Source organism: Myotis lucifugus, unplaced genomic scaffold (genome assembly GCF_000147115.1).
Source record: "Myotis lucifugus unplaced genomic scaffold, Myoluc2.0 scaffold_0, whole genome shotgun sequence".
NCBI classification, from domain to species: domain Eukaryota; kingdom Metazoa; phylum Chordata; class Mammalia; order Chiroptera; family Vespertilionidae; genus Myotis; species Myotis lucifugus.
This window is the reverse complement of record NW_005871048.1, coordinates 35946062-35970512: the sequence shown is the minus strand read 5'-3', so window position 1 is coordinate 35970512 and position 24451 is coordinate 35946062. Positions and strand designations below refer to the sequence as shown.

Below are 24451 nucleotides of genomic sequence, written 5' to 3'. Positions count from 1 at the left end.
CTGGGTCAGGAAAAGCTTCTCTGGGGAGGAGTCACCCCTCTGAGACACGAAGGACCAGTAAAAAACGTTTACCAGAGCGAGAACTGCAGTGCGTGGGCCTGGGCAGGCGGCCCTCCGCTGATGGCTTAGGTCTCCAGCCTCAGGGTAGTCCTAGCGCTTCCCCCCAACCCTGGCGCCGAGCCCCATCTCCCGCCAACCCGGGACCTAGCAGTCGTGCGCATGCGCTTTCTAGCACAGCGCTCGCAGGAGGGGCGGGGGTGTTGCCGGAAGTGTGACTTCCCCGCTCTTCCCATCCGGGGTCACGGCGGTCTTCCGGGTGTTTCCGAATGGGCTTTCTACGCCGCTTTTGGGGCGACTTTTCGGTCTTCCGCCTCTAGCCACCGCCCTCAACCTCCCACACCCTTGCCGGCCCTGCCTTTCCTCGCGTCTCTCCGCCCCGGCCGCCGAGTTCGGGTGTAGAACGCAATCCGCGTTCGGAGCCAGGCCTCGCCACTCCGCGGGCCGCTGCCTCTCGGCTCCGGCGAAAGCTACCACCGGGCGCGTGGGCCGCCGCCGCTCCGGCCGTGGAGCTCCTGGGCGGGCAGTGCCGATAGGCCCTGCCCCAAGGACACCTGTGAGTTGGAGGGTTTCGGAGCGGGACGCGCCCTGCAGGCCTAGGCGCAGAGGGCGGGGCGCGGGGAACTTTTTGGAAACTACGGTTTTGTTTTGCGTGGGAGATTCCGGCGGTCTCTCTTCCCAGGCTTGTAGGAGGCCCCATGGAACTGTGCCTTTTGAAGAATCTTTGGACCGTTTACTCCCCCCCCCCCCTCGTTTCTCTTCCTCGTGCCTGCCCTCAGCCTAGGACCAAAAGAGGAAGAGTGTTTTGGGGTCCCTGCGCGGTGTGTCAGAGGCTGGTTTAAATGGGCATGGCGTTGCCCTAGTGCTTCACTGTACGGGACAGTGCACAGAGTAGGACTGTCAGGTCGTTGCCCTTCTTTTCCCGGTCAGCCTTTGTAGATGGGCTCTTCAGTCTCTCTTCCTAGGCCAGAATACGCGGGGTTTATGTTTCTCACAACTTCCGGATTACGGAGTAACCTGTCTGGTTTCAGCTCTCTCAGCCTTTTGTTTCAAATAGTTTTAGTTATCGTATACCAATAGGGTGAACAACAGAGAAACAGAAACTGTAAAAACTCAAGCTTCCTTGGCAACTCGTTGGCAGATGTGCAGTCTATATGATTTTGTGAGGAAAGAGAGCCTTACCTGAACACTTAAGTTTGTGTGTTTGTATTATAGGTAACATACTATTTTTTTTGTAAATGCCATCATATTGTATGATTTGTTATTATTTTTTATTTAAAAATATATTTTATTGATTTTTTACAGAGGGGAAGGGAGAGAGATAGAGAGCTAGAAACATCAATGAGAGAGAAACATCGATCAGCTGCCTCCTGCACACCCCCTAATGGGGATGTGCCCGCAACCAAGGTACATGCCCTTGACTGGAATCGAACCTGGGACCCTTCAGTCCGCAGGCCGACGCTCTGTCCACTGAGCCAAACCAGTTAGGGCTGTTATTATTTTTAATTCTTTATTGTTTAAAGTATTACAAATAGTGTTACATATGTCTCCCTTTCCCCCGTTGTATGATTTATCACCTCAAAGCATTACCATGTACTGATGAACGACCTGAAGGCTTTTCTTATGTCCTGATAGCTAATAATAGTAACATTACTTTGTTGATGTGCTAACTCCAATTAAGTCTAACAGATAAGCTCCATGTGAAACAGGTCATTTAAGAAATGTCCATTTCAAACCATTTGACTAGATTATTTTTCAACACTTAGATGGAATCAAATTCTTAATAAAAATGAGTGTCGTGCCCTAGCTAGTTTGGCTCAGTGGATAGAGTGTCGGCCTGCGGTCTGAAGGGTCCCGGGTTCGATTCCGGTCAGGGGCATGTGCCTTGGTTGCGGGCACATTCCCAACAGGGAGTGTGCAGGAGGCAGCTGATCGGTGTTTCTCTCTCATCAATGTTTCTAACTCTCTATCCCTCTCCCTTCCTCTCTGTAAAAAATCAATAAAATATATTTTTAAAAAAATGAGTGTCGTTTTCGAAACCTGCAGGCGGTTTTGACAGTGCGTGAACAGGATTTAGGGACTGGACTTTTGCATTGTGGAGAAAAGAAATGAGTTTAGGGCAGGGGTCCTCAAACTTTTTAAACAGAGGGCCAGTTCACTGTCCCTCAGACTGTTGGAGGGCCAGACTATAGTTTAAAAAAAAACTATGAACAAATTCCTATGCACACTGCACATATCTTATTTTGAAGTAAAAAAACAAAACGGGAACAAATACAATATTTGTATTTGCATGTGGCCCGTGGGCCGTAGTTTGAGGACCCCTGGTTTAGGGGATGGATCAAAGGCATTTAGGCAAAGTGGACAGATAGTTTGATTTAGCCACTACAGTTCTGGTTATTATACCAGGTAAATTCTGCTTTCCGAGGAATCCTGATGATGGAATTATGTAACCTTAGGTGTTCTCTAATTCCTTGGAGGAGAGGTCAAGTTTAGGACAAATTCCAGGTTGTAAGGTACAGGATCAAATACTATATAGCACTAGGAATTACTTTGTAATCTGATACAGCTTGTCTCAGGTATGATTATTTACAAATAAACCTGTGTAGTTTCCCATTGGTTCAACCTTATTCAAGAAGCAATCCTTAAGATTCCTTAAGGCCAGAACCAATGCAGTGGTTTTAAAACAGTTCAAAACTTACTGAGGTTATTCTGTTTTATAGTCAAGTACTGATGGAGAAATTTTAATTTTCAAGCTAAGGAAAATGGGATACCACCAATATCTGGATTTTATTTATTATAAAATTTCTTATACCTGCTACTACAGTTAATGTGAAGTAGTGTTTTATATAGATCATTATCTACTTAGTGAAGCCTTTATTCAGAATATAAAGAAAAAGATTTCAAATTCTGTGGTGATTTCCTTAATTCTGGTGTCATAATAGTTTTGCTGAAACTATTCTGTTTAAAAAATTATCCCTTATATTGTTTAGGACAGATTATTATTTTGGTGACATTTTTATCTTCATAAAAATCAGAGTTGAAATGTATTAGAAAAAATGTTAGAAAGAGGAATTGAAATTCATGGGCTTTTGGTTTACTTCCTGATTTCTAGGTGGTCATGCAGGATACTAATGTTGGGGAGTGTTGAATGCCACTGGTTACATTCCCTAGGAATGTTCCTCTTTACTTTGTGGGCTGACTTGGTAAGAGCCAGACTTGAAGGCCAAGATTCATACTGAGGGGAACCTGACAAGTATTTTGTTATGGAGGGACTCCAAAAACTTCAGTGGTTTTTCTGGGAATTTGGGACAGGTCGAACTCAGTATTTACCCCAAAGTAAACTTTTGGCTATGGAATCATTGTAAGCTTTTAAGCCTTGGATAATTTGGTCATTAGTTTTGTAGAGTACTTCTGGGCCATAAGACATCTTTTGACTTATTCTTAGTTTGGGTCTGACCTTATAATGGGATAGGAATAGGTGAGTTCTGGGATATTAAGTCACTTCTGATCTTCAAATCTGTATGCATAGGTATAGGACTTTATTTGGGTCTGGAAGAAAAACAGACAGGGTGGGCAAAAGTAGATTTACAGTTCATATGGAAAATAGTACAATAATTAATAAATAATCTAATAAGAGTAATATGCAAATTAACCATCACTCTCCACAAAGATGGTGGCGCTCATAGTGGCCGGGGCGGGATGCTGGTGGCATTGCCCCGGCAACGCAAGCCCAGCATCCCCGCCCCATGGTGGGAGGGGAGGGGCTTCTGGCCCAAGGCCTCGGCGTGACACTGGGCTCGCCTTGCCCCCCCCTTCCCTAGCGACATGAACCCAGAGTCCGTGGAGGGAGGGGAGGGGCCTCGGGCCAGAGGCCGGGGTGAGGGACGTTGGTGTCATTGCAGGCCAGGTTGATGGGACCCCCCCACCCCGCACGAATTTCGTGCACCAGGCCTCCAGTACAAGAATAAACATTTACGTGTAAACCTACTTTTGCCCAGCCTTTTATTATTTATAGGTATAAACAAAGTGTTTTAGAATTTTAATTATGAACTGATTTTTTTAAATATAGTTTTTTATTGATTTCAGGGAGGAAGAGAGGAAAGAGAGATAGAAACATCAATGATGAGAGAGAATCATTGATTGGCTGCTTCCAGCATGCTCCCCACTGGGAATTAAGCCCAAAACCTGGGCATGTGCCCTGACCGGGAATCGAATAGTGACCTCCTGGTTCATAGTTCCACGTTCAACCTCTGAGCCACACTGGCTGAGCTGAACTGATTTAAATAAATTTGAAAATAAAACTTTTTAATTCTAGTTTTTCTGAATACAGATTCCATCCCTTGTTGATCATATCTATAGTATCTGTTTTCTAACAAAATGAAATATCAAGCAAAATTCATTACTGTAATGACTTGTATTTAATGTCATTTTCTCAGGAATCATATGAAATAGGAATTATGTCTTATGGGGATTTGGGTCAGGGAAGCAGAATAAAGAAGGCCAAGAAAGTATGAACCCGGGCAAAGGGTCTAGAACAGTGGTTCTCAACCTTCCTAATGCCGAGACCCCTTAATACAGTTCCTCATGTTGTGGTGACCCCCAATTTCATTGTTACAAATTGAACATAATTAAAGCATAGTGATTAATCACAAAAACAATATGTAATTATATATGTCTTTTCCGATGGTCTTAGGCGACAGGGGTCGTTCGACCCCCAAAGGGGTTGCGACCCACAGGCTGAGAACTGCTGCTCTAGAACAAGACATTAGCTGCCAGTCTGGAATCTGACATTCTATGATTATTGAGTGTACTTTTAATAAAGGATTCTCTGGAATCCTGTTTGGTTCAAGATATTTTCCATTTCCTTTGAGTTAAAATCAGTACAGGGTGGTAGATTTTATAGGATTGTTTTTTAAAAAAATCTGTAACAGATAAAGGCCTGCTGAAGGAAGTTGACAAACTTATTTTCTGGAGGTAACATTTGCCTTTGGTTCAGATGAGAGTCAGCCACTTGGGATGATATCTGATGGTGGTCAGAGACTCTTACTCAAAATCTGTTTGAACCTGCCCTTGCCAGATGGCTCAGTTGGTTGGAGTGTCATCCCATACACCAAAAGGCTGCAGGTTCTATTCCCCACTGGGGCACATAAACCTAGCTTTTGGGTTGATCCCCAGTTGGGATGCATGCTAGAGATGGCACATCCATGTTTCTCTCTCGAAGTAATGTTTCTCTGAAATCAATTAAAAAAATATATCCTTGGGTGAAGATATAAAAGCAAAAAACAAAATCTTTTTGAATCTGGACTGGTAAATTTCACTATATGTGGCCAGTTTGGGGAATTTTAATCTTTCAGAATTAAAAAAAAAAGGGATAAAGTTTGTATGAGTGATTTATTTTTTTGCAGATCATTCTCTTTTTCTCTTCTGTTGTCTTCTGCACCAGTTTTTCCAACCATCTGGTATCAAACCCCAGAGGCAACTAACATTTTTTTGTAGCTGCTTAAGTGTTCTTTTCTTATGCTCTAAAAAACTTTTATAGCTCATTCTTTGGATTGACATCTGCTGAAAATGAAGATTTAGTACCTTTCTGTACTCTCTCTCATCATAAATTGTGATGTATATTGTATAATAATATGTGACTATATGTGATCTTTAAATATGTAGTAAGTGATATAAGTATATTTTTCTGTGTTTTCAATGTTTGTCTTATTGTAAGAACAAAGTAGGTTAACTAATTATATTTACTTTTTTATATAACCCTTTGAGTGTGTTTTTTCTGTAGTTTAGTAATTTATTTTGAACTTGCTGCTTTTCTTTTCTTGTAATTATTTCTGCTCTTCCAGAAGAATTGCTCTCTATGGTCAGATACATTAGGTAACCTATAAGTTAACTTTTTTTTTCTCCTTGGATATCTTGAAGCCCTCTGTCCTGCTCTAATTTAAGCTGTTAGCTTCCCTTTACCATCATCCTGGGTAATTTAATTTGTCTCTGCCCTGTGTTGGACCTTCTTTTTCTTAATTCCCAGGTTTTCTTTTTTGATACCTTCCATGTCTAAACATGTTTTTATTTTCCCTTGCATTGGTAGTGTAGCTGGGTATAAAATTATAGCTTGAGAGCATTTTCTTCAGAAATTTGAAGGCATTGACTTCATTGTCTTGTGGTTTCTACTGTTGCTTTAAAGCCATTTTGATTACCAGCGCTTTGTTTATAACATTTTTTGCTGTAACATTTTATGAACTTCTTTTTCCTGATATTCTGAAATTTCACCATAGTATGCCTTGATATTCATTTCTTTTTTTAAACTGTGCTTTGTACTCATTGGGTCCTTTAATGTAAGGATTGGTGTTCTTCAGAATTGGAAATTTTCTTTTTTACTTACTTGGTAATTTCTCTGTTTTTCCTGGAGCTTCTGTTATGTTGGATGTTGGACCACATAGTTTGATTCTCTTCTATTTTCTCTACTATTTCCTGCTTCCCTTCTGCCTGCATCAGTTTTTCCTTTTTGTTCCTTCTAAGAGATTTCCCCAATATTTTAATTCTCTGTTGGAATTTTGGCTTTCAGTTTTGTAATTTTCAAGAGCCCTTTCTGTTTTTAAGCAGTATACTCTTGTTTTGTATATGCAATGTTTTTTTCATTATTTGTTTTTAATTGAGTTTTCATTTGTTCTTGGTATTATTTCTGTTTATTCTCAGATTTTTTTTCTTTCTGACAGTCCATGATGTCTACTTTAAGTGAGAGCTATTAGAAATCTAATTAGAAGCTCTGTGGGGATGGTGGGCAATTCAATAGTAGGCTTCATTATATTTGCTAGCTGGCTTAATTTCTCTTTGGTGGAAAACTGTTACTGTGTTATATAGGTTTTCTGGTTATTATTTTATATGTGTCTCTTTTCTTTCTCAGTTATTCTATAGATGAGTTTTCTAATTTCCTGCTTTAGGAAGGTGGGCTGAGGATTCTTTTCACTTTGTAGACTTCACTTAATACTTATTTTGAGTTTGTTACCATACCCTACACTTTGTAAGTTTGCAGCCTCGGGATCATTCATTGTAAAAAAATAAATATCTAGTCCTGCCTGGGTCAGTGAAAGGTTCTGATTTCTTTGTATACACGTTTTCCTTATTCTTGTGGAACAAGCCCTCTTATATTGGAAGTCCTTTATATACGCTATTTAGACTTTAAAGAAAATCTCACAATTTTATAAATAGTTATTAGGCAATGCAAATTCCTTCCCTTGTTTAATCAGATCTATAATATCTCAGTCATAGGAGTCAGGTTGTTGCATGATGGCTTATACCTTTACATAAGTTATATTGGGAATAATTATAAGAATCTAGAGTTTCACTAAATGTTTTCCTTAGGTAGTTTCTTTTTATTAGAGTATGTGGTAATAACTTGATTTCTAAAATATTTATTGATATTAGGGTAAATTTATTAGGATACATCAGAAAATTTGAAACATATATTGTACTGTCATTTGAATAATTCTATGGATAATGTAGATTTAAAATTAATTAGTAAGTTTTTTGTTACCTATAATATAATTTAAGAGATCTGTTAAACTTTTAAAAATAAGTTTGCAAATGAAATTTAAAATTTGGTACTAATTGTTTTAAATAGCGGATACTAGTTATGAAAGAGTTCAATAACTTTAAGCTATAATAATTTGCCTTTTAAAACTATTCTAGGTGGAAGAATACATGTTCACTTTTAGTGAACAAGAGCATGTTCCCAAACTCAATTTTGGGTCGCCCACCTTTCACTCCAAACCATCAACAACATAACTTCTTTGCCCTATCACCAACTCTTTATTCACACCAGCAGCTTATAGATGCACAGTTCAACTTTCAGAATGCAGAGTAAGTATGGTAATATTTTGGCCCATATCATTTGTAAATTATGTTTTCTACTTGATGCGAACCCTTTTTATATGAAACATTTGAAATTAGACAAAATGTCATTATGACTTGTTATCTTTTGATCAATGAAATAATTTATTTTTTCTGAAATTGTTTTTTAAGGAACAAAATGTTTATTACTACTGTTTTTTGTTTTTGGTAGCTTATCTAGAGCTGTGTCATTACAGCAGTTGACATATGGAAATGTCAGTCCAATTTCCCCATTATTTCGAGGAAGGAAGTAAGTATATCTTAATTATTTTAAAAGAAAATTTTGCATTTCTTAGAACTGTGTAATAATGTACATTTTATTAAAATTGTATGGACAATATGCCCTAAATTTTTTTTTCCCCCTGGGATCAGTGTGATCAGTCCTGTCACAGAATTTTAAAACTTCTGTGTAGTATTTAAAGAATTTTAGGGATCCTTCGTTGGATTATTTCTGTCATTATAAGTTTTACATGGCATGAAGCTATATTTCTTCAGAAAACTACTTTTAATTGAGATTTTTAACTAAATCAGATGGCTTTCTGTATTATATGCGAGGGCTGCCATAACAAAGTATAAGACTGGGTGGCTTAAACAACAGAAATTTATTTTCTCATAATTCTGGAGGCTAGAATTCCAAGATCAAGGTGTTGGCAGGTTTGGCTTAGTCTGAGGCTTTCCTTCTTGGCGTGAGGATGGCTGCCTCTCTCTGTGTCCTCCCATGGTCATCCCTGTGTCCGTGTTTTCTGTGTTCTAATCTCTTCTTCTAAGGACATTAGTCTTATTGGATTAGGACCTACCCTAATGACTCATTTTAACTTCTTTAAAGGTTCTATGTCCAAATACAGTCACATTTTGAGATATTGGGGGTTGGGGCTTAACCATCTGAGTTTTGAGGGAGACACAATTCAGCCCATAACACCTTATTTCAAAAGTTTACTACTATTTGGCTTATCTAAATCTTATACAGGTAAGGTTCTATGATAAATGTTATTATAATGAAAATTTCGACATGACATAAAGCTTTCTATAGAGAAGTTCAAGCCAATTAATTTTAGCCAGTTTGATTAAATGAGATTAATGTATCAATGTAATTATAATAGAGCTTTAGAGGTAGATTATAAAAATATGATTTGGCAATATTTAAAAGATATTGCTATTTAAAACATATAAAATATGTTATAATTTTTGTGGCCAGGTAAAAACAACACTACCTAAGGATTACTGATCACATTATGTAGTAGGCATTGTTCTAAGGACTTTACAAATAATAATTTGATTAAATTTCACAGCACTTTATGAAATAGGTACTATTATACCTCTTCTGTTGAGGAGAAAGCTGAAGCACCCAGAAGTTAAGCAATTAATTATTCAAATAAGATTGGCATAACTGGTATGAACCCAGGAGGTCTGGCTCTAGATCCTTTGCTTAGCAGCACTGAGTTGTTCTTCAAAGTTGTCATGTGGAAAGCTATATAATGATGCTAAAAGTACTGACTTTATTCAGATTTTTAATTTTTGGAAATTTGCCTTGATAGCCAATTTGTGAATCATGAATGAAAATAAATTCCATTAATTCATAGTTACACATATTTTAAAAACTAAATTGGCATTCTCAATAGAAGATATTTAAAATATAAAGCTCTAAATCAGTGGTCGCCAACCGGTGGTCCGTGAGGTCCAAAGGGTTGGCAACCGCTGCTCTAAATTACTTTTAATGTTTAAAAAATATTAAATATATTTCTTACGTTTTTAGCACTGTTCACTTTTAGTGAACAGGTATAGGAGTTCCAGGTCTGTCAAGGAGAATTGGGATAATCCCAAAGGAGTATTACAATAAAAACCTTCAGGTTTCTATGACTGGTAGAATTTTAGAGCTTAAAAGGAATTGGACCATTTCCTATGGCATAAAGTATTATCTACATGAACAACTTAATATATCAATGAAGTAAATTCCTTTATTTTACAATAAATAATTACTTTCTAATGATTTTTTCCTTGCCTTTTATTTTGAAAATTTTTAAGCCTCCAGGAAAATTTAAAGAATAAATGGCCCAGCCAGGTGTGTCTCAGTAGTTGAGCGTCGACCCAGGAAACGAAGTAACCGGTTTGATTCCTGGTCAGGGGATATGCCTGGGTTATGGGCTCGATCCCCAGTAGGGGGTGTGCAGAAGGCAGCCGATTGATGATTCTCTTTCATCATTGATATTCCTATCTTTCTCCCTTTCCCTTCCTCTCTGAAATCAATAAAAAAACATTTTAAAAAAAGAGTAACAAATGAACACCTGTATTCTATTAACCTAAATTCACCAATTAAAGTTTTGCTATATTGTTTATTTTTTCTGCCTCTCTTTCCCTATACGTACATTTTTTTCCTGAACCATATGCAAATAAGTTGTTGACATCATTTCACTTTACCCCAATACATATCAGTTCATTCCTCCTAAAAACAAGGATATTCTCCTAAATAACCAAAAATACATTGTTCACATCCAAGAAATTTAACAGTAATATACTAGCACTGTTATCTAAAATGTCGATCATTTTCAAATTTTCTTGTTCAATGTCTTTATGGCTTTTTAAAAAAAGTATCTTTTAATTTAGTTTTTCCTACTGATGAGTAAGAACATAGGTAGACTCAAAGAGCCTTTTTAAAATTTATAGCACTCAGTTCACTTAATTTATTCTCTTCATGTTAGAGTTTGGATCTTTTGTTGTTAGTGGTTCTATAAATACTAGTAGAAACTTTCCTACAAAGTTTTCACTCCTGAGATGAAATATTGGGGCAGTTCAAAAGTAGGAGACTAACCTTTGTATACAGGCTGTCCCCTCAAAAATGTATACATACTTTAACAGCTGATAGCTCAATTTTGAAAATGAAATGTATTTTAATAAACACTGCCTTTATAATTATTCAAAGTGTGTGTATACATTTTTTGGGGACACCCTATATATGTAGTTTGTTTTCTTATACGTATTTTTCCCATAAGGTGTTTATTGCATCTTTTGTGCTGAAGATGGATATTTTAAGATTCACATAGAGCTAATATTGTGGACTTGCTGAAAAAGTCAATATTGTCATGTTATTTTTATATTCTTAATTGTTTTCTATTTGTTATCAGAAAGTTATACCTGTAATTACTAAGGTATATTGCTTGTTTTCAGGAGATTAAGCGATGAAAAAAACCTTCCTCTTGACGGTAAACGGCAACGTTTCCATTCACCCCACCAAGAGCCAACTATAATTAACCACCTAGTGCCTTTATCAGGTGATAGAAGATACTCAATGCCTCCGTTGTTTCATACAAACTATGTACCAGATATAGTCAGATGTGTTCCACCTTTTCGAGAAATACCAATTTTAGAACCTAGAGAAATCACACTGCCTGAGGCCAAAGATAAGGTAATTATGTAGATTTTAGTTTTACATTTTGGGAAGTGAATATAAATAATGTATTAAAAGTATAAAAAATATCTATTGTCTTGGATTGAGTAGAACATGCCTTTTTTGCACTGTTTAAAGTACTGTTCAACAGAGTTTTCTGTTGAAATTTGACACTTTGCTTTTTTTTTTCTTGGAAATGCAAATTTCATATTAGGAAATGAGAGATTCTCTATTTCATAAGAATCTGTGATTAGAGCCAAATCATTTGAGTTCTTAGTTTAGAGAACTCTGTTGTTACTTATTGACAGAAAAACAAGTTTTCATATGGATATTTTAATAAAGTATTAAAAAGCATGTTCTTTTGGGATATTTGTGTTTGTCATGAGGTTTTTGAATGTCAAATATAGAGAATCCAGGAGTAATAGGAAATAATACATTCAAATCAAGAAAGATTTTTTAGAAACATTATTTGTAAAAAACACACATTTCAAATAAATAGAATTAAGCTATTTAAATAATAATTCTTAGAAAATGACACTATCTGCATTCTCTTGGATTGCCTATGGCTTATATTTGCTGTTTTTGCATTTTAAAAGCTGCTTCACTCTTGAAAAATACGACATTTGTATACTAAGGAGAATGAGCCTGAAGAGAGTATAGTGACTTTGTATTATTCATCTTGGGTTTCTAGCAACCAGCATAGCCTGGAACATAGTAAGTGTACAGAAAATGTTGAGTCAAAAAAGGAACACTTGCTTCATTCCTTAGTTGTGCTACTTTGTATTAATTCTTTTATGTACAATTGAGATAAAGTTGTACATAAAATTCACTCTTTAAACTTTAAGTGTATGATTCATTGCTTTTTAGTATATTCACAGAGTTATGAAACCATCACCACTAGATAGTACATTTTCATCACCCCCAAAAGAAATCATGTATTCCAGTAGTAGTCCTCCCTTTAGCCCCTGGCAACCACTAGTCAAGTTTTTTTTTGTTTGTTTTTTTTTAATCTCTGTGGATTTGCCTGTTCTGGAAATTCCATATAAATGGAATCATACTATATCTGGTTCTGCTTCTTTAACTTAGCATGTTTTCAAGGTTCATCCAGGTCACACAGCATGTATCAGTTCTTTATTCTTTTTTGTAGCTGAATAATAATCCATTGTATAGATATATCATATTTTATTTATGCAATCCTCAGTTGATGGATTTTTGATCTGTTTTCATTTTTAAGCTATTCTGAATAATGTTGCTATGAAAATCTGTGTACAGGTTTTTGTGTGGACGTATTTTCATTTCTCTTGAGTAAATACCTAGAAGTGAAATTGCTGGGTTATATGGAAATTATGTATAACTTTCTGAGGAACTGACAAAGTGTTTTCTGAAGTGGTTGCACCATTTTACATTCCCACTAGCAGTGGATGAGCTTTCCAGTTTCTCCACTTTCTTGTCAACAGTTGCTGTTGTCTTTTTTAATATAGCCATTCAAGTGGTTGTGCAATGATATCTCATTGGAATTTTTCGAATTTTTTTTGATTTCCTAATGATTAATGATGTTGATAATTTTTTGTTTTTGATTAAAATAAGTTTTTATTGATATTAGAGGAAGAGAGAGGGAGAGAGAGATAGAAACATCAATGAGAGAGAAACATCGTTTGGCTGCCTCCTGCATCCCCTTATTGGGGATGGAGCCCGAAACCTGGGCATGTGCCCTGACTGGGAATCAAACTGGTGGACCTCAACCACTGAATCACATTGGTTGGGCTGATCATCTTTTCATTTGCATGTTGGCCATATGTTTATTTTCTTTGGAGAACTGCCTATTGAGATCCTTTGCCTATTTTTTAATGGGGTTTATTCTCTTTTTGTTTTTTTATAAATATGTTTTATAGAAAGAGGGATAAGGAGATAGAAATATAGATGAAAGAGAAATATTGATCAGCTGCTTCCTTCATGCCCCTTATTGAGCTCACAACCCAGGCATGTGCCCTGATCAGGAATCGAACCAGTGACCTCTTGGTTCATGGGTCGATGCTCAACCACTGAGCCACACTGGTTGGGCTCTTTTTGAGTTTTAAGATTTCTTTATATATTATGAATACTAGACCCTTATCAGATATTTGATTTGCAGATATATTCTCATTCTGTGGTTTGTCTTTTTACTTTCTTTTTTTTAATGTACTTTTATTATTATATTTCAGTAAATTTTTTATGAGACCTTATAGATTTAGAGTGTTTTCCCCAACCTAGTTTTTCTTTATGTCCTGTTCTTGGTCAGGGCACATGCACGGGTTGTGGGCTTGATCCCCATTGTGGTGCATGCAGGAGGCAGCCAATCAATGATTCTCTCTCATCATTGATGTTTTATCTCATTCTCCCTCTCCCTTTCTATCTGAAATCAATATATATATATATCTCCCCCCAAATAAAACAAAAAAATACTATTCTTAGCTCATGTGCCATCCAAAAACAGCAACCAAAGTTTGGAGTCAGCAGACCCATGGATTATACTTATTATGAATTATCTGTGACTGTGCTTTTCTGTGACTTGTGATACTTTACCTTTTAACAGTTAGTAACTATTTCAGTTACTAAGTAACCATTGTTATTTAGGTAACAGTAGTTTTTATTGTAAAGTGTTAAGGAGAAAATATGTATTCATCTTTAAAATACTGTTGGTAGTATTGTTTTACACTTCTCATTGGGTAGTTATACATTTCTAAACAAATCTTTTTACTTTTTTTGTGGTGGATTAAAGTTGAGTCAGCAGATACTGGAGTTATTTGAAGCATGTCAGCAGCAAGTAAGTGATTTAAAGAAGAAAGAACTTTGTAGAGCACAACTGCAGAGAGAAATTCAGCTATTATTTCCACGTATGTTTCCCTGTTTTTCATGCCCATTATGTATATGAATTTCTGTTTTAAATTAGAAATAATACCTTATAATTCTCTTCTGTTTCTCTAGAAAGCAGACTTTTTTTGGTTGGGTCCTCTTTAAATGGATTTGGTACCCGGAGCAGTGATGGTGATTTATGTCTAGTTGTTAAAGACGAACCAGTAAGTAAAGAAACATTTATTCTCATATTAAGTCATTTAAGAAATTTTATACAAAAGTCGTTGAGGAAAATAATTTGTTTTATTTTAATTACTTCTTTGGATTCTTTGTTTATAGTAATTAAAGGAAACCCAAGAAATACTACTTTTTCTCTTAAGGTGTTTGTACAATAAGCATAACAGGAATTTTAGCATTAATTTATTTTTAAGTTGTTAAAGTGAGATGGCTTCACTCTTTCAAAAGAGCTCTGCCTCTTTTGAATAATTATTGGGTTAGATATGTTCCTAGGATGCAGCAAAGAAGAGCATATGTCAGTATTTTCTTTTTTAAAAAAATATATTTTTATTGATTTCAGAGAGAGGAAGGTAGAGGGAGAGAGAGATAGAAACATCAATAATGAGAGGGAATCATTGATTGGCTGCCTCCTGCACACTCCCTACTGGGGATCGAGCCCACAACCCAGGCATGAGCCCTTGACCAGAATGGAACCTGGGACCCTTCAGTCCACAGGCTGACGCTCTATCCACTGACCAAACCAGCTAGAGCAGTATTATCTTCTTGACATATTTTCTTTCCATATGAGTTTTCAGTGGTTCTATTTTTAATCTTTTTTTTACTACCTTGAAAATGCAATGGGGTTTGGAGTTCTCATTTGGGAATACAAAAAGAGTGGTTTCACTGAAATTTAAAATAAAGCTATTTTGATATATTTCTTCTGATATTTTGGCTTTGTTTCCTTTATTTTTATTAAAATTTGTTATTTAGTATTAGGTTTATTTGAATTTCCTTTTAACTAATACTCTTGTGTATCCTTAATACAACAGTAATTGCTAACCTGAAGCAGCCTCTTTAATATGCTGAGATCCTTTCGGAATTATCGAGGATTAAATTAATTTCAGTATAATTTAAAAGGCTTCATTATAGTCTACCTCTTTAAAAAGACAAGAAAAATCTATTGAATGGTAATATATATTTTAACTATATTCCTATTATTCCACTAATAAAATTGGCTTCTAGTTACTGCAAATCAGAAAGAGATTTATTTCAGGAAAGAAACTTTCTTTTAGGCTTTGAAGTCATACAAAGGAAACTTAAAAAAAACTCAGAAATAATAAATGTAGTGGACTACACTAGAGTTTTAACACTTTCTCTCATGTAATTATACTATACTCAGGCACATCCCACTAACCTTTCAGTCTTAGTCACATGTCTAAATCATGACACAGCTTGTACTGAGACACCATAGATTTGAACCTTATCCTTAATCTATTATGGGGAAATAAAACATGTTATAAAAAGTTAAAATTAGGTTTATTTTTCTTGAAGAACATTGCTTTTTGTACATTTATACTAAAGGAAAACATGGCATATATGTCTCTTTCAATATTTCTTTTAAAATTTTCCATTAGGTTTAAAATCAGGAATTGACTTAGAAATTGTGATGTGAAAGACAACATAAACTTTGACTTTTCCTATGATGCAATTTAGTCTATATTGAAAAGTAACTCCAAAGAAAAGTATACTTTATATGCTTTCTCTTTGTTGAGATACATTAAGAAAATAAAACACTAAATTAAGAAAGATAATGAAAAAACACTTTATTTTTAACTTTTCAGTGTTTTTTTCAGGTAAATCAGAAGACTGAAGCACGGCATATACTCACCTTAGTCCATAAACACTTCTGTACTAGACTTTGTAAGTCGAATATGCCTCAAGTTCATATGTCATCTGACATTAACTGTTTACTTAAAATGTCTCTCACTTTATTTTCTGGTAAGAATTGTTTATTTTCTGGTCAGGATAGGTATTATGTGGATCCTTCTTTCCAAATGAATTCCCTTTTAGTTTTTATTAAGAAGAGAATCATTTATTCAATAATTCTTCATTAAATTCACTTACAAATATCACTGAATGCAGTGGAGAACTCAGATATACAAGCTTTAGTTCTTTTTCTCAAAAGGTTATAGATTGTTAGGGAAGCTGAGGCATGGACTATAAATAGCAGTAATGCAAAATATCTATAAAGACATAAGAGTGATGCAGATAAAGTCTTATTTAGGTGAGGGAGAGAATTTCATCTGTTTTGCAGTGACATGGAATTTATGACATCAGATTTTAAAAATATGATCACTGAACATGAAGCCCAAATGAATTACTCCAACAGAAAGCAGAATTGTTGATGGTCACTGTTATTTTTAATAGGATTAGAATGATAAATATTAAATATGGAAGGGACCTTAGAGATCATCTAACTCAAATGAAAGTTTTCTTTTTCTTTTCCTTTTTATGGCTTTTAATAATTAAGAAGACTGGTGATCATGGGATCAGTAACTTGCAGGAGTATAGTTGGTTTTTGTTGGTATTAGAACTTTTACTTGGAACTTGAAACTTTTAAGTCCTTATTTTTCACTAAATTTCACTGAATTCTTACATATAAATTCTATTTGAAGCTTAATATATTTTATGATTTTGGTGATAAAGCATTATAACAAATTTTTTATAAAAATATTTTTATTGATTCTTAGAGAGAGAGGAAGGAGAGGGAGAGAGAAAGATCGACTAGAGAGCGAAACATCTATCAGCGGCCTCCTGCACGCCTCCTACCTGGGTTCGAGCCTGCACGTGCCCTGATTGGGAATCAAACAGGCAACTTTTTGGTGCACAGGACAATGCCAGCCTGGGCACAGAAATTTTTTGTTTTTAAAAAATCGGGTGTTACATTTTCTTTAGTTAAAACATTAGGAACTTGCTCATTTGGGAAAGTTTGCAGAGTTTCTTATTTATGCATTTCTGTATTTCCCCAAATTTCTATAGTGAATGATATATTACTTTGAACTCAGGAAAAAAAATTCTTTTAAACTTTGATGGAGTAAAAAATACGTAGATATGTGTTTCTCCCCTTAGAGATCATACTTATTTGAATGTGTCACCATTCCATGTGTCACGTTGCAAGCATTTCCACATTTAAGATTCTGTACATATGTTATGACTGCCATAACATCTTGCCATGTGCTGGACCAGAATTTAGCCATCCCACTGCTGCTAGCTTAGATATTTTTCATGTTTAAAATGCTCTGATGAACTTCGTTATCAATGTTGTTGAACATTGGATCATATTTCTGAAAATAACTTGAATATAAAGCCCTTAAAATGGTATTAGAAATTCCATTCTTAGAAGAATTCTTTAATGTCCTTTCTTTGCTTTCTTTCTCAAAGGCTATGTTTTCTTAAATGATCTTAGCTTAGTAAAATACTATTTTAAAAAAATTATACATTGGTACACTATGAATTTGATAAGTATTTGCAGATATTGACATCTTTTATCCTTTAGCTGGCTACATTGAGAGACCTCAGCTGATTCGAGCAAAAGTGCCAATTGTGAAGTTCAGGGATAAAGTCAGGTAATAATTAACTAATTCCCTTTTTTTCAGTTGCTTTAAATAATTTTTAGATATTCTTTTGATGTAGATAATTAAGAAATGTGTACTATAACGTAATAGCTTGTCTTCATTAGTTTTTTTTTTCTTCATTAGTTTTTGAAATTCACTTAAGTCTTAGAAATAATTTTTGAAAATGGTCTCACCAATTTTTCATGGTTAACTGTATGTAGTTATTCTGCTTCAAATTTTGAGTATTTGAGACTACCCAATTTAAAGAAGGTATGCATATTTATGTTTCAGATTTTTTTAAATGGTCACTTGCCTTTTGGAAATGTAATTAATGTATTAAGAAAATATCTTAATTGATGAAATTTTATGTGTCAAAGGGGTTGTTGTAAATCTGTATATTCTACCTGCCTGGGTTCTGAATTTCTTGAGTATTGGAATTAGACTCTTTTAGATAATATCTGACTGAAATGTAAATATTAGATGTTGACTCTTTCCTTGATTAAAAAATGATTTGTTGTTTTCTGAAAAATAGATAGGATTCTGATAAGTCAGGTTTTTCTAGCTCAGTTTTATAAAAATAACATTGAAATATAAGTGTAAGTATATACACAGCTGATCTTCATTAGTCATGGATTCCATATTTGCGAAATCTTCTTGATGAAATTTATTTTGTAATCCCTCATTCCCCTAAATTAATTCTTTTACCACTTTCATGGTCATTCATAGACATGTGCAAGTTTGGAAAATTTTGAGTCACCCAATGCGCACATTCCCAGCTGAGGTTAAACAATACGATATTTTGCTTTCTTGTTTCAGCTTTCATAACTGTCCTTTTTACAGTCTAGTTAGTGCCATGTTTTTTACTTTTTTGTGCTTTTTGTAAGTGGATTTGCTGCTTAAAATGGCCCCATGTATAGTGTTTCTGTGTACAAAGCTGTGATTGTCCTCATGGGCAAAATACATGTGTTAGATATGCTTTGTTCAGGCATGAGTTATAATGCTCTTGGCTGTGAGTTCACTGTTAGTGAATCAACAACTTATTAAATAAGGTGTCTTTAAACAGAAATGCACATAGAAATTAGTTACATATTGATCAGTTGATGAAAATGTGACTGAAGGCTTGTGGAAACATGACTTTATTCCCCTAGGAGTAATGGTTTAGTAGTCACTAATTCGCTGTTTGCAATGACTTTATAGAACATAACTACTGTGAGTAAAATCTGAATGGACTGAATATGTATATATATATATATATACACACACACACACACACACACACACACATACATACACACACATATATTTTATATATTTTTTATATAAATAAAAAATATATATTTTAAATAAATATTTAAATAAAAAATATATTTTTAAAATATATATATATTTAAAATATATATATATTTTAAACAAAATTTTAGTTGTATTCCTGTCTCAAACCTTCCCCTTCATTCATCAAAACATCCACTCTATAACTCTGTATTGAATTTTATCAAGGAAATAAAGTATAAAGCACAAAGATATAGGGAGATAAAACTAAACATAAATGAACATTAGCTAAATACATTTTAAAAAAATATGTGGTTATATAAACAATTCTATTCTTTTTCTATTTAAGATTATTATACAAACTTTTTATTTTTAATAACTCCATTTTATAATTTTTCTCTATACAAACTAGTAAAAATACCCTCCACTTCTGACAACCAAAGATAACTGATGTTAACGTTTTGATGTAAACCTTTCAGTCCCTTACTATGCAAATGAATGCATGAGCTTTTAAAGCTAAAGTTGAGCCCCTAGGTTTTTACTTAACCAAATATCATGAACACTGTTTATATCGTTGAATATTTTCTGGCTTCATTTTTAACGAGTTTCTGTATTTCATTGAGTTAATGTATTATCATTAACTTGTTAGAATAAGCATTTTGTGCATAAATTATTTTCCATAAGAAGGATTACTTTAGTATTTCCAGAAGTAGAAGTTGAAGCAATTGCTATGAATATTTTTAAAGCATTCATATTTTTGAAAAGTTTTTAATTTTAGATTAGTGTCCATCTATGTGTTTTACCCTAGTTATAGAGAAGAAGTGAAAACTGGTTTCATTGTTAGATTTGCACAAACACAATTGAAGAATATAAAACCATTGTTACCATGTTTCCCAAAGCCAAATATGTATGTGATATCTGAACTGTTAATAATACTATCTGTTTGTATCAGTATGCATAGATAATTGAAAAATTATAAGATTTCTTTCCCTAAAACAAGAAAATCTGAAAGGGTAGATTTTAAGTTTTATGATTAAAAGCTATAGGAAGTAAAGTTGTTAAGTTTTTATTTTAGGCAGTGTTTTCATGGAAAAAAATTTTTTTTTAGAGGGTTAAAACTTTAAAAAATTAAAAAAATGTTTAAAAAATTTTTTTCAATTACTGTTGACATATGTTATATTAGTTTCAGGTGTATACCCCAATGACTAGACATTATATAACTTACTAAGTGATCACCCCAGTACAACTCACACCCATCTGACACCACACATAGTTATTAGAATTTTATTGACTATATTCCCTATGCTGTACTCTACATCCCTATGACTATTATGTAACAACCAATTTGTACTTCCTAATCCCTCCACCCTTTTCACCCATTCCCCAAAGCCCCCTCTCATCTGGCAATTGTCAAAATGTTCTTTTTATCTGTGAGTCTGTTTCTGTTCTTGTTCATTTTGTTTTTTAGATTCAGTTATTGATAGAGATGTATTTATTGCCATTTTGTTCATATTTTTTATCTTTTTGTTTTCTTCTCCTTAGAGAAGACCCTTTAACATTTCATGTCATACTGGTTTGGTAGTGAACTCCTTTAGCTTTTTCTTGTCTGAGAAGCTCTTTATCTGTCCTTCAATTCTAAATTATAGCTTTACTGGGTAGAGTAATGTTGGTTGTAGGTCCTTGCTTTTCATCACTTAGAATATTTCTTGCCAGTCCCTTCTGGCCTGCATAGTTACTGTTGAGAAATCAACTGACAGTCTTATGGGAGCGCCCTCGTACGTAAATAACTGCTTTTCTCTTGCTGCTTTTAAGATTCTCTGTTTTTTAACCTTTTGCCCTTTAATTATGATGTGCTTTGGTGTGGGCCTCTTTGGGTTCTTCTTGTTTGGAACTCTGTGCTTTCTGAACTTGTATGTCTATTTTCCTTCATGTTAGGGAATTTTTCTGTCATTATTTTTTCAAATAGGTTTTCAATTTCTTGCTCTCTTCTTCTGGCATCCACATGATACGAATGTTGGTACACTTGAAGTTGTCCTAGAGGCTCCTGCTATCCTCACTTTGGGTTCTTTTTGATTTAATCCTCTGCTTCATCTGCTCTATTGTTAACTAGAGGCCTGGTGCACAAAAATTTGTGCACTGGGGGAGGGGGTCCCTCAGTCTGGCCTGTGCCCTCTTGCAGTCTGGGACTCCTCAGGGGATGACCACCTGCTGGCTTAGGCCTGCTCCCCGGTGGATTGGGCCTAAGCTGGCAATCATACATCCTTCTGGCAGCCCAGGAGCCCTCGGGGGATGTCCACTTGCCATCGGGGAGCAGGCCTCAAATGATGCTGTAATTTCAAATCAGTTGAGAGTGTATAACTTAGTGGGATAACTTGTCTAGAAATGTTTTTGGTCACATTTTCTTTTTGTCTGAAAAAGATTGGATTGCAAAACTTTAAATTTCTTCTGTTAAAGGATAATTGGAGTCTTACCAATGTATTACGAATCTTTTCAACAGTAATCTCATTTTATATTTTTAAAACTAAATCATATTCAAATGATATACTGAGTACATATTCATTCTTATTTCTTTAGTGCTTCACTTTATGGTCTTGGGCCTTTGGGCCCATGCTATTTTTACATCGTTGGACTTATGGATATACATTTATTTACTAGTGAGGTCATTTAATTTGTACTGAGCTAAAGTTTTTCTATTTCTTTTTTTAATAGTTGTGTGGAATTTGACTTGAATGTAAACAATATTGTTGGAATAAGAAACACATTCCTTCTCCGAACTTATGCATATCGTAAGTTTTTGTTTAGTTCCAAATAATTATCAGCTTTTCATTTATTTGTCATTCTTTTTTCCTTTTTAAAGATACTTGCAGTAAATACTGACATCTCTTTAATTGTTTTTATATATAATGTCTTATTATATTATATGTAAAATATATTGCTTCACTAAAATTATATACTACCAAAGTTAAAGGTCAATAAGATGAATTTTAATAATTAGCAGTTTTTAAAAAGGTAACTGCTTTAGAAGTAAGATACATTTATGGTGAATACTGTTTAATGCACAGGGAGGCGGTACTCTTTTTATTAGCATGGAGCTGGGAAATTATGGAAACTCAAAAGAAACTATAATGTCTTCTTACAATTTTTAAGTTTTAATTTTACTTTCAGTTGAAAATCGAGTTCGTCCATTAGTACTGGTGATTAAGAAGTGGGCAAGTCACCATGATATAAATGATGCCAGTCGTGGTACTTTAAGCAGCTATAGTCTTGTATTGATGGTTTTGCACTACTTACAAAGTAAGTATTATGGGTTTTCCCCAAATTTTAAAACGGAAATGCAGCTAAACTTTATTATAGTGTTTTCCCTATTGACCCTACTTCAAATAGTATTGTTTTAAACATTAACATCTAAGGTCCATTACACCATATTTTCTGTTTTATTGCTTTGAATACTTGCTCTAGAAATGTTACTCCCTGGAAAGCATTAGAAAGCAGTTTCACGGTGCTTTTATTTTTTTGACAGTTTTCTGTATTCACTTTTGTATTCAAAGAACTTTTCACCACTGTATTGTGGAACCATTTTCTTGAGGCAGATGAATGAATGTTCAGAAGGCCTATAAAAATAAGCTCACATACCAGTCATCCTGTTTTTTATTTTTCACTTGAGATAGGAATGAAATTATTTTCCTGTTGGTCAAAGAAGCTTTTATTCCCTGTGAGCTGGTATGGAGATAGGGTGAAAACTTATGTTATTGTAATAGAAGACCATTTACCAGGATGTCTTGGATCTGATCTGTTCTGAGTTAATGTTATTGCCACAGTTTAGAAAGTGATGTTGTAGTATTTATGTTCCTATCCTTTGACTCAGTAGTTCTGTTTCTAGGAATTTATCGTAAAGTAATAATCAGGGATGCTTACATGGATTTATTTATAAGGCTGTTTTTCATAGTGTTTGTTGAAATAGTAAAAGATTAGAAATATACTAAGTTTTTAGGAATGTGGATGATTAAATTAATTATAGTATATCCCAATGTGAAATGTACATAGCCACTAAAAATCATGTTTTTTAGATGTTTAATGATATAAGAAAAGATTCAGGATACACTAAGTCATATACAACATGACACCAAATTTATTTTAAAAATAGTAACTAGCCCTGGCTGGTATAGCTCTGCGTTTAGAGCATTGGTTTGTGCACCAAAGGGTCGTGGGTTTGATTCCTGGTCAAGGCCACGTACCTGGATTGGAGGTTCGATCCCAGGCTCCGGTCAGAGCTGGTGCTGGAGGCAACCAATTGATGTCTCTCTCTCTCTCTCTCTCTCTCTCTCTCCCTCCCCCTCTCCCCCTTCTCCCTCCCCCCCCCCCATTCCCCCCTTCCTTCCACTCTCTCTAAAAATCAATGGAAAAAATATCCTAGGGTGAGGATTAAAAAAAAATTAATTATATTTGAGTTCATATATATATTCATATGTATAACAAATATTGAAAAGGTATGTGCCAAAATTTATCAGGTTACTTATGGATAGCAGGATTTGTTTCCTTTATATGTGACTGTAATTGTAGATGTTTTAGAATATATATTAAATAAGAGTGTTTTTATTTGAATGATGAAATCAGGTGATTTTTTTTTTACTTGGTGAGACAAATAGTTAAATGGATCAAAGTTTTATGAATCACTTATCAGAAAAAGCTAATTATAATATATGTATTTTTATTGCTGACTAATTTGAGATATACATTAATTTGATGACTGATTTGCTCCTCTAGTAGGATTTGAAACATATGTTAGCTAGCTGTTTTAATACTACTTTACATATCACTAATCATTTTGTGTCCAATTTTGCAGTTCAATCTAAAACACGAATTACTTTTGAGGCTTTTTTGTTGTTGTTAATCCTCACCTGAGGATATTTTTTCCATTGATTTTTAGAGACAGTAGAAGGGAGGAAGGGGGGATGGGAGAGAGAAACATTGATGTGAGAGAGACACATTGATTGGTTGGCTCCCACATGTACCCCAACCAGGTACATGCCCTTGACTGGGAATTGAACCCTCGACACTTTGGTCCCGGGCTGATGCTCTACCACAGAGCCACACTGGCCAGGGTACTTTTGATGCTTTTTTAGTGAACTCTGTACAATTCACAGTTATTAAAACTTGAAGATATTAGAAATATTTATTATAAAATTTAAAGAATAATATGACAAACCTCGTATCACCACCTATTGTCTATTCATAATTTTTTAGTTATAGTTGTGATTTAAAAATTTGAATTGACTAAAGCATTTAACATTCATGAACATCCATATGTGCCCTATTTCTTCACTCTCAATGTGTTACATTATACTTTTTAATTTGATGGTCTTCTTTAGAAAAATGTACTTTAATCACAGATAGCCCAAGGTGATTTTGTAAG

The 24451-nt window shown here is 34.7% G+C and overlaps 1 protein-coding gene across 6 annotated transcripts in view; it reads left to right on the top strand.

The window, feature by feature from the left end:
- Nucleotides 1–281: 281 nt before the first annotated feature.
- The window catches only part of PAPD4 (poly(A) RNA polymerase D4, non-canonical), a 44038-nt gene continuing 19868 nt past the window's right edge, over nucleotides 282–24451 (top strand). For 2 of the 6 annotated variants that reach the window (XR_002828183.1, XM_014451348.2), the window contains exons 1-10: nucleotides 283–613; nucleotides 7744–7914; nucleotides 8117–8194; nucleotides 11107–11344; nucleotides 14085–14199; nucleotides 14291–14382; nucleotides 15997–16075; nucleotides 17712–17781; nucleotides 21748–21824; nucleotides 22204–22332. Coding sequence is in view for 5 of the 6 variants with exons in the window: in XM_014451348.2 (XP_014306834.1) it covers nucleotides 7781–7914; nucleotides 8117–8194; nucleotides 11107–11344; nucleotides 14085–14199; nucleotides 14291–14382; nucleotides 15997–16075; nucleotides 17712–17781; nucleotides 21748–21824; nucleotides 22204–22332 (1012 nt within the window). In the remaining variant the exon portion in view is untranslated. Of the gene's footprint in view, nucleotides 614–7743; nucleotides 7915–8116; nucleotides 8195–11106; nucleotides 11345–14084; nucleotides 14200–14290; nucleotides 14383–15205; nucleotides 15343–15996; nucleotides 16076–17711; nucleotides 17782–21747; nucleotides 21825–22203; nucleotides 22333–24451 lie in introns of those variants that run through there. The other 4 variants (XM_006081278.3, XM_023750434.1, XM_023750438.1 and 1 more) reach the window with 4 other exon arrangements.